The following is an 11,562-nucleotide window of genomic DNA, read 5'->3' on the forward strand; positions in this document are numbered from 1 at the left end:
AAAGGCAGGCTGCACAAATTGTTATGATCTATTCTACAACATGAAATACATCGTTAATACCCCCTTTAGATTTTTGGTGGTTGCGAACAAATGGCCAAATGGGACTGTAGAGGCATTAGACATTAGACATTAGATATCATTATACAAAATGTTTAACCCATCTAATTACTAGTCTGCTTTTATAACCTCATTATGTTTATAATAACACTCTTGCAAATTCTATTCTAATTCTATATTTTTTTAAATAAAGACTGAAAGAGAGAAGCTTAAAATCATGCGACTGTCTTGTAGTTTGTTTATAGCCTACATAGCCTACGTTTCTACTTCTGGTGAAAATTCATAAAAAGTGTGTTCACTTTTTAAGATCATCACAATGAACAAAACATGTAAGAATTACATACTTTGGTTGGTAGCAGAATTTTTTTTACGCTATAATCCAATCATTTTTTACACAATAATCCAAAAGCCAAAAAAAATAAAATTGAATTGGGTTTTTGTTGAGAGAACAAGGATGAGGTTAATTTCCTGAATAAAGTCTTGTGAAAGCTACACCTGTTATAAGAAGGTATAATATTATAATTATGTCAAGATTCTCACCGCTTGTTCAGCACAACAGATTTGCTCTTCTGGTGTTCCATTAATGCCGCAGCAGACACCGTACCAGGACTGAAGTTGATTGATAGCATCAGCCTGACGATGTTCACGGCCAAAGCCACTCTGAGGAAACATGTCCTTAGGATACCGGACCGGAGCTTTACTGAACCGACAGATATCTTGCAGGTTGCCTGTATTTGGAAAGGCAGGGGGGAAATGAACCTCTGGACCCATCCTGGGTCCCACTGAGCGAGGGCCAAACACTGGGCGACCTGATGAGAGATTTTTAATATGTAAACACCAATAATACCAACATTTCTGACAGGTTACAAATTTCTGTCAAATGCTGCAAGTTCAACCAGTGCTATATTAATTGGGTCCAGGACTTCTTAAACAATATGGAAGATCTTTTTTGATCAAGTTTTGCTCAGAAGTCGAGACACACTGGCCAAACTGAATCTCAGCTCCCAAACCAAAACACATTATAGGATGCAACTGTACCTATTGGGGCATTCTCAGGGTGAAAGTTTGTGTCTTCTCTCTCGGTCATGTCTGAAGAGCCTGCTGCTAAATACACACAAAAATGTATGTAAGGATGTAAAACACCAGTCAAACTAATCCACTGACTTTACATTGAGAAACAGCAAGTGATCACTCACCCATCACTTTAGAAAGGTCAGGGATGACTGGTCTCTGCATCATCAAAAATTCCAGCTCTGAAATAAGACGAAGAAAGTGTAAATTCTTGTTTTAAAGATGAAAATAAGTTTTGTCACATATCCATTACAAATATAAACCAACTGATCAATCAACAGGACAAGTCAAACACTGATCATGGCCTTACCCTCAGGAGGAACTGGCATCTCATGCTGAAGGCCATCTGCGAATGAAAGAAAACAAGAATCAGGTCAGGCTTCTGACAAGAATGGCTTTGCTTTAATCATCAGTGATGACATTACGAGCGAAACTTGGATTCAAATGAGCTAAATTAAGTTAGCAAAAAAGGTCCACTGTCTACTACTGACAGTTGTATAGCGATGTATGGAGCACAGCTAACACTTCTAGAAGTCATCATCCACACACTTGACCAAATTAGTGATTTTATTATTAATTAAATATCCAGAAGAACCCCAAAGTTACCAAATGGTATTGTTTGTTGTTGCAGGGGTTTTAGCATATTACAGTTGGGGGTTGCATGTGAGTAACTTTGATTACTGTGGGAGGCTGTACTTCATTTACATACACAAGGTAATTTGTGTGAAGTAGTCACTTTTCAATATTTATGGCTCCCTGTTCTCATGTTAATAGAATGAAACCCCTTTACCAGACACATAAGCCGCGTTTCCACCGCAGGAACTTTACCCAGGAACTAGGGACTTGGTCCGGTACTTGGTGTGTTTCCACCGCAGGAACCAGGAACTAAATAAAAGTTCCGGGTAAAAAAATGCGCCCCAGAAAGTCCCTGCTGGCGAGGTGGTACTTTTTTAAAGTTCAGGAACTTTCGGGGGCGGGACTTTGGCGCTAAACATCCTGATTGGTTGAGTTGACGCAGCATTGGTTGAGTTCAACCACCATTTATTCGGATCAACATTTTCAAAATATTACTGTTATTGTGTCATGAAATGTAATTTTAAAAGTATTTCAGGCGAGAATGTAGTTGTTTAAAACTCAAATCTGTTGTTTATTTATAAAGACAGCGCCTATTTAAAAATGTGTTTCGCCGATCTCTGAGACGGTGAGCTCCACACGATCAGCGAGAGCTCAGTGATCATCTATCCGCCCAGAGGCAGCCTCACCTTGGATAGACCTTCTGATATGTGCCGCTGGCTCTGATGTGTCTTTAGTGGTTAAACATAACATATAATTCAGCTGCGGGGTAAATCTAACAGGTTTTCTTTGGTCTGTATTCAATTTATCTATATGTTAAAATGAAAATAAAAAAGGCAAGTCTATATAATATTTCGTTTCATTGTAATGGCTGTATATAACGTTACACTTATCCCTGAACTAAGTACATTTCTGCAGCTGTTATTATGTTTAAATGAAAACGAAAGGAGGCAGTGGTATTTTATATCCTATTTCGTTTTATTGTAAATGTACTGAGGGGAAAATTGCAGTAGCCAAAGCGATCTGAGTTCACGCAGCATTGGTTGAGTTCAACCACCATTTATTTGGATCATTTTCAAATATTTCTGTTATTGTGTCATGAAATGTAATTTTAAAAGTATTTCAGGCGAGAATGTAGTTGTTTAAAACTCAAATCTATGGTTTATTTATAAAAACCGTGCCTATTTAAAAAATGTGTTTCGCCGATCTCTGCGACGGTGAGCTCCACTCGATCAGCGAGAGCTCAGTCCTCATGTATCCGCCGAGATGCAGCCTCAAATCGGCTAGACCTTCTGATATGTGCCGCTGGCTCTGATGTGTCTTTAGTGGTTAAACATAACATATAATTCAGCTGCGGGGTAAATCTAACAGGTTTTCTTTGGTCTGTATTCAATTTATCTATATGTTAAAATGAAAATAAAAAAGGCAAATTTATATAATATTTCGTTTCATTGTAATGGCTGCATATACACATATCCCTGAACTAAGTACATTTCTGCAGCTGTTATTATGCTTAAATGAAAACCAAAGGAGGCAGTGGTATTTTATATCCTATTTCGTTTTATTGTAAATAGGAAAATTGCAGTAGCCAAGACGAGCTGACTGAAGTTATCAAGTACGCTGCTGTTTATAGATTTACCGGACTTGCGTCGTCGCGGACATCACACTCCCGAGTCGAATGCACAAAGTCTGAACTAACTACCGAGGATGCACGTCCAAAACCAGCGTACTTTAAAAAAACAAACAAATCAGCAGTACTTTGTATTGAGAAACGCACGCAGACCTACGTCACCAGTCTATTTGCCTAATCTTCCCGGTACTTTACACCGCGGTGGAAACGCAGAAAGCAACAGGTCTGGGGGGAAAAAAGTTCCTGGGAAAAAAAGTTCCTGGTAAAAATGTTCCGGGTAATTTCGGTGGAAACGCGGCAATAGAGACCTTTCAAAGACATTAAACATGAATTGTTGCATTGTAAAAAACTCTGGTTTTGGTGACCTCTGCAGTGTCCTGTGTTCAGACTGAAATGAGGGGAGAGTGAGTAAAGGAAGAGGATCATGTATAAGGTGTGGAGCTTTTGCTTCTCTCAGTTGGGTGTGCTGTTTTGCGAGACCGAGTTCAGCTGTTGATTCTTGTAAGAGTTCCTTGTCTTTTCAGATTGTGACCTTCTTCTGATCCAGCCAAACGGCATTAACATCAATAATCTTACAGACAAATGGTATCAATAATCTTACACAATAACTGCTTTAAATTAATTACTTATATTAACTGCCCATTAACTATAGTTTAAACCATGAAACTCACAATCATGCTGAACTAAATATCTGTGGATCCCTACTGAAAAAACAAAACAAAAAAACAATAGAAACCATCAAAAAAAAAATTATAGTTTCCATTACAAATACCATTACCAAACAATGTTTGGTAATGGTATTTGTAATGGAAACTATAATTTTTTTTTTTGATGGTTTCTATTGTTTTTTTGTTTTGTTTTTTCAGTAGGGATCCACAGATATTTAGTTCAGCATGATTGTGAGTTTCATGGTTTAAACTATAGTTAATGGGCAGTTAATATAAGTAATTAATTTAAAGCAGTTATTGTGGAAAGCAAAATATGTGGATCCTATAAAAAACAGTTTAGAATAGCTTAATTAGTCCAGTGTTATTTTAGTATTAGTTATTTATTTTGCTATTTAATCATGCATTAAATATTTATGTATGACTTTTAATTTGAGAATGTTTCTGGGTGTCATCAAATTACGTTTTGTCAATAACGTCTGTGAAGGGGGGGAGAGAGAGCTTTCCAGGGTGCAGACAGCAATCGCGGAGCACCATGGTGATTTTAGAACGGCAACTGAATTTATGAGAAATCTATACAGACGCAAATAGATTAAAGGTGTAGAAAAATAAAGACCTATATGTGTATTTTGGACTTTTTTTTCACCACAAGTCTGAAAGAAGACATGTTATTGAAGACAAACAGCCCTAAATCTCAAAATTGACCAGTAAAAAAACAATGTTTTTGCATGTGTCTCACCCATAGACTATAAAAAAAAGTCTCAAGTGTGGAGCGTTAGATAAACATTATACGCTACGCCAGGGGAGGGGCCATGGGGGCACTGGCCCCTCCTGAAAACTGATTGGCCCCCCAGTGTGCCCCCACCCTTCTACTTGTCTGTCACTCACAAATTCAAATAATAATCTTCTATTAGCGAGTTGTTGCAGTGCAAGAAGTGTTCGGTACTAACGTTAACGTCTTTCGGTGTTAGACAGACCAGGTTCGATGACGATGTTATCTCCTAGAGCAGACCAAGATGCTAAATATTATACTTACTATGCTCCTCTGATGCTGAATGTAAAAGGGGTTTACTGCGTTACGATTTACTTTTTTTTTTTCGGCCGAACGCGCCGATATAGGCAACAACGCAATTTAAAGCAATGGTTTAAAAAAAGTATAATATCAATTCTAATAAAGTCATTATTGAATCATGCAGTCGATTAGCAATTTTTTTCACTTGAGTGAGGTGACGAAACAAATCGTATAATGTTTATCTAACGCTCCACACTTGAGACTTTTTTTTATAGTCTATGGGTGAGACACATGCAAAAACATTGTTTTTTTACTGGTCAATTTTGAGATTTAGGGCTGTTTGTCTTCAATAACATGTCTTCTTTCAGACTTGTGGTGAAAAAAAAAGTCCAAAATACACATATAGGTCTTTATTTTTCTACACCTTTAATCTATTTGCGTCTGTATAGATTTCTCATAAATTCAGTTGCCGTTCTAAAATCACCATGGTGCTCCGCGATTGCTGTCTGCACCCTGGAAAGCTCTCTCTCCCCCCCTTCACAGACGTTATTGACAAAACGTAATTTGATGACACCCAGAAACATTCTCAAATTAAAAGTCATACATAAATATTTAATGCATGATTAAATAGCAAAATAAATAACTAATACTAAAATAACACTGGACTAATTAAGCTATTCTAAACTGTTTTTTATAGGATCCACATATTTTACATGTTAAACTAAAGCTACCTTTTTGAACAAGTAGCTTTCTAACAAAGTATGGTTATATGATATTTTTAAATCAATATGCTCAAGATTAATTAGCCTTGACATAAGTAGATTTGTTTATTCATCAATGAAAATTTACTGCAACTGCTGCTATGCAAATTGAATGGGATGTGGATAATAAACAAAAACGATTTATTATATTAAATTTATATTATATTAATTCATTAATTTTGTATTTATTTCTATGAATTATTAATGTTATTCTGCATTTATATAAATAAGGCTATTATAAATAAATTCTATTATTATTATTTGTGAGTTGTACACTATTCATACATTGGATTATTTCATTTATTGCAGTTTTTCTTTCACTTTTGTAAAGTGAAAAGTTAATACAAATTGTATTTGATTGTTTTGAATTAGAGCAGTGAATAACTGCTATTAAAATATAATAGGGTATCACTGTTTATTACTGATTTTAAAGGTTACTAAACTCTTGAAATGATTTGGATATACAGTTCAAACAACACAAGATTGGCCCCTCTGTATTATTCGTGGCCCCTCTTGTGCCCCCCAGTTGAAAAAATCCTAGAATCGCCCCTGCCAAACATCAAATATGAACCATTAAAAAAATGTTTCCAGTGGTGTGCTTTGAGACATATTCCCTTAGGATTTAATGGTTTAATAAGCCACCAATAAAACAGGCAACAAATTACCAGAAGAGAGCCACAGGGACATTACAGTATCCATTAAAACCAGTACAATTCCTGTGATGGTTTCTATAGTTTTTCAGCAGGAAATAATCGCTGCCATTTACAACAACATGCTGGTGTGATATTATTCAACTATACACTATACATTTAAAATATGGAGGAGTGGTTATGGTATAAATTTGAGAATATAATTCAAACAGACCTTCATCCAGTAGCGTGTGAGTACTTTCCCTTTGGAAAGGAAAGTCTGGAAAAGTAGGACACATTGGCATTAGTCATTAGCGGGAAGAAACAAAAATACTTGGGTAACATCCAGAACATCTGCAAGCATGTTTTATGTAACTCTGGTATGCATGGGGGAAAAATATATTCACAAACGAACACTGCCTTACAAAACATGACAAAATAATTCTACAGTCATTAAATACCCCATACATTTATATTCCTTCTCATAAATCCTGAACATAAGATATATAAAAAAAATTGCCTACTCCATGTCTGAGCTATGTTCTGTGTAAGCGACATGAAAACATTAGCGTGACACAGGCCTAAGAAGTTGCATTTACCTTCAGATGCGTCGCACAGAAGAGCGAGTAAAAGCGTCAAATAAAGTCCCACGCCGCGTGAGGAGCTCATGGTCAGTGATGTGACCTCAGTCAAACACTTCTCTGTTGAAGTTAACTTGTATCTGACGCGGAGGGAGCTGACCGTTCACTGTTCCGCTCTTCAGCTTTTAAAGACAAACCCTGCAGTCAGGAGAAGATCATGTGGAGGAGGAGGAGGAGGACCATCTTCCGCAAAATACACTCATTTCCATGTCACTTCCTTTCCCAATTCTGAACTACACGAGTTATTTATCTAGAAAAAAATTGTCCATCGCGAATCGCTTTTAATTTTTTTACACCTGCTTGGTCGTGAAAGTTTTAAATAGGTCGTTTAAGTTGAAATAGGAAAGTTTTCCAAAAACCTTGTAAATTGATGACTAATAATATTAGATTTTCTTCCGCAGTATTTTTGTTTAAAATAATCTGCATGTGCAATTGCCTTTTAATTAGCCTACATTTTTATTATTTATTATTTCATGAATTAAATTTAGTAAGGTATTGAGTCACTTTCAATCCTGTAGCCTAACTATCAGGGAAAGGAATTCATAAAGGCACATGCCTCAAGTCTTTTCTACAAACAACAAGACTAGAGAACCCAGGAAAAAAAGTAGCTAGTTTATTGAACACACGTTTATGTTCCGATACAAGTTTTAATTTCTATCTACAATTCAGGCTATGTGGCACCCTATGCTGATAATTATGTAAAATGTCAACCTTTATGGAAAAAATCGTTTTATATCTTTTCATTAAATCTACATTCTTATATAGGCTACTAATTTTTTTTATATAACAGCAGCTGTTACTGATGATGTTTGACTGATGATCTATTGGTCATCAGCCACCCCACACGCTCTATTGTAAACCTCAGTCGGTGAACAAAACATCTGCTGACGTTTAGAGACACAACCTGTTTCACATACAACACCAGCAGGGTTGGGTTGTCACGTCTTGAATGCATTCAGGGTGGTGTGATGATATAGGATGGTTCCTGGAATCCATGTCTAACAAGTCTAAACATTGTGCAGTAATTCACTATAAACCAGTGTCAAGTACAAATTCTAAATCGCCATTTGTTCTCCTGCCAAAGATTCTGCCGAACACTGCACTTCTGAGTCTTACAGTGTACAGTGGAGTCAAAATGAATAGGTATATCGTATTATAAATCTGTCGAACCTGTTTGACATCGTCTGATATTCATGTTCACATTATTCAGATGTTCATGTTTAATGACAACATCCAATATAGGCATGCATTTGTATAATATGGACATTGCTGTATGTGTGTTGATTGCACTTCGAGTTGTGTTTAAACTATATTTATATATATTTATGTGCATATTTTACCACTAAATTGCGGTATTAGGCTACTCACACAAACACATGCCATTACACTTAGCATTGCTAATCCATATGAGCTCATTTACTCGCACATTCAGTGTAAAAAATGACAGAGCAATGATGCTTTTTGCAAATATTAACATTTGTTATCTATTTTTTTGTTTCAGTCTTCAAATTCTATTTTTAAAGTACTTTCTGAAGAGATTTGCCAACATTATAAACTGAATGATTTAAGATACAAATCCTTACAAATTTGATTGTGCTAAAGTGTAACTTCCACTTTAAATATCTTGCATTTGAAGACATATTATTCAAAGATCATACAATCCGCATCAATAGTGACATTAAAACCTATTTTAGACATTTTAAGAAATGTGCATTGTGCACAAGTAGTACTCCAAATAAAGTTGAATTATAATTTTTATATCAGCAATACGTCAATACACAGGTTAATAGATTTGAACTCTAATTAGTATTAAATAAATGTATTATATATAATTATTATTATTTATTTATTTATTTATTTTTACAATGGAGGGTATTAAAAAAACTTAATTAGGTTTTGGTGTGATGGCTCACTGATTTTGGCTCCAGTTAAGGCTGGCGGGGATATCTCAGATGTGGAAATGAGTTATAGAAACACTAAAATCTCAGAAACTACAGAGCTGACCCTGACTCAGTCTTATATTAACAAACACAACAGTGCTGGTGCTAACAGCCTTGGATTGCCCAACAGTGCTGGTGTTTCTTGTGTTCTTTAGCCAGACAGGGATTTGTTCCCTTGGACACACAATATCAACACACAGTAAAGTCATGGGACTTTGGGAACTTAATCAACTGTTTTTGTCTACTCTGACATATCTTAGACATAATACTTTCATGAGACCTAAATGAAATGAAAGATGTTTACTAAATGAATAGAGCAAAGAATGAATTGCAAAAACAAAACGAGTCAGTGAAAGGAGAAGTAAAAAAAAAAAAAAAACTCAACTATATAGGGAAATGCATAGCATTATTATTAAATTAAAGAGTTAAAATTAATTTACAATTTAAAATCACAAATAAATGGTAGAAGCCTAAAGAAAATAGTTGAGGATTAGATGCAAGTGCTCAGTAATTCCCTCAAAATCAGTTGCTAAACATTTTGAGTTAATACATTTTAAAAAACAATAATTGTATCTAAATATTTCTCTCTCATTATAGCTGGTTATAGACTGCCCTCTGCTCCTGCATGTCTTTGACTGTTTTAAGTGAAACAATTTCTCCTTACATCTCTTCTGAATTTATTTTGTTAGGGGACTTGAATTGGGATATGTCTTAACCTCCATCATCCTAACAATTCCAACTGGACGCACTAAACTTGTCCCAGACTGTGCAGGCCCCTACAAGATATAATACTAAGATTATGGAGTCTGGTTCATTAATTGACATTATCCTTACTAATAGTCCAGAGAGTTATACATCTGGAGTGTTCTGTCAAATCCTTAGTGATCACTGTTATACAGTTTGTGTTCGCAAATGCACCACCTAATCCTCCAGTGTTTGTTTTCAAACATTTTTTTTAAATTCATGAACATGCATTCTTGAATGACCTTGCTGATATGGTCTGGTACAGAATTGGGCTTATTCCTGAAGTTTGTGGAGGCGTGGGCATATTTGAAATTCTTGTTCAGAACTGTTTTGAACAAACATGCTCCTCTTAAAAAGATTAGAGTAAAAAAAATTGTCCTTGGTTTAGTCCAGATTTGTCAGAGCCTATTTCCTAAGATTCTAATAATATATCTGACTGGCAATCATATAGGGCTGTGCAAAATAAATATACTCAATCTATTATACAGGCAAAATCTAGTTATTTCAAACTCCATTTCACTGTTTAAATAAGTTTAAAAAAGCATGTGCATTATATTTTTCAATAAAGGTTTGAAAAAAAGCACTTAAGGTGGTGCCCTTGTAAACTGATTGAACAAAAGGTTGTAGTCAAAACCAGATGATGTTAACAGTTGACGGGTATAACTTGTGCAGAAAGTCATATACTACTAGACAATTTTATAAATATGTTCTGAATGCTAGATGACCATGACTCACCAGCAGTTTCTCTTTTTATTTATTTTTAAATCAAGTTTTCTTCCTCATTCTAAGATTTTAGGGAGCTTTCCCCTTAATACAAGGAAAACAGAAGGAAAGGACATCTGATGCCGTCATTTCAAGAAAGCTTGATTGTTTTTTTCTCCCTGAACACAAACTATGCGGGCCACAATTGACAAAGAGAAATGATGTTTGACACTTTAGAATAGTTAATAAACTAATGTTAGTTGACTACTTTAGTGAACATTATCTAAACAAGAACAATCTCTCTACAGCATTTATTAACCTTAGTTAATGTTAATTTCAACATTTACTAATGCATGTTTCAAATCAAAAGATTTGTTAACATTAGTTAATGCACTGTGAATTAGCATTAACTAACAATGAATAACTGTATTTTCATTAACTAACATTAACAAAGATTAATAAATACAGTAATAACTGTATTGTTCATTGTTTGTTCATGTTAATTCGTGAATTAACTAACATTAACTAATGGGCAATTATTCTAAAGTGTTACCCATTTCTGTTATTTCTTTTAAAAGTCCTGCAACAAAAAGATCCAAAGTCCACAATGACATTGACCAAGCAAATATATTTAACAACAGGATAAAAAAGTATTTGCATGTTTTGTCCCCAAAATTAGGCCTATGTACATATACTTACTCTCAATCTCTCTGTGAAATGTCACTATTCTTGCAGCAGTTAAACTTGCGGTTTCTCGAGAGATCGTCAAAAGCACGTAAATGCGTCTGCCATCTAAATACCTATATATATCTAATATGGTTGTACCTGCATGAAAAGTCATGTGTTTCTGAAACACAGTGAAAACTTCAGTGGTTATCAGGGGCGTAGATTACCCCCCACTTTTATCATCACGGCACATCGTCCCCCGCACTTTTTCGGTCAAGTGTGTTCATATAGAGGTTTTCAAGAGCTGGTGTGAATATAGATTTAAACTCAAAGAGACAGGATAGTCTGCGCATGACCTGATGTTGATGGTTTTTTTTTCGGACGGAGAAAGCGATACGAACATTACGGAGCGCATTTTACTCTCCTGCATTGTGTGTTTCATTCATACTTGAAGCTGGAGGGCGCTCTCGC

General features: G+C 35.4%; 1 protein-coding gene across 8 annotated transcripts in view; it reads right to left on the minus strand.

Annotated features, from left to right (window-relative positions):
* Positions 1-7,198, minus strand: part of ecm1b (extracellular matrix protein 1b) — a 75,020-nt gene extending 67,822 nt beyond the window's left edge. For 5 of the 8 annotated variants that reach the window (XM_026284223.1, XM_026284226.1, XM_026284222.1 and 2 more), the window contains exon 1: positions 6,998-7,198. In XM_026284223.1, the coding sequence (XP_026140008.1) occupies positions 6,998-7,067 (70 nt within the window). In that variant the 5' untranslated portion in view covers positions 7,068-7,198. Of the gene's footprint in view, positions 1-1,253; positions 1,311-1,438; positions 1,475-6,633; positions 6,679-6,997 lie in introns of all 8 variants that reach the window. The other 3 variants (XM_026284221.1, XM_026284220.1, XM_026284219.1) reach the window with 2 other exon arrangements.
* Positions 7,199-11,562: the final 4,364 nt, after the last annotated feature.

The sequence above is a fragment of the Carassius auratus genome, chromosome 16 (assembly GCF_003368295.1).
Source record: "Carassius auratus strain Wakin chromosome 16, ASM336829v1, whole genome shotgun sequence".
In the NCBI taxonomy this organism is placed as follows: domain Eukaryota; kingdom Metazoa; phylum Chordata; class Actinopteri; order Cypriniformes; family Cyprinidae; genus Carassius; species Carassius auratus.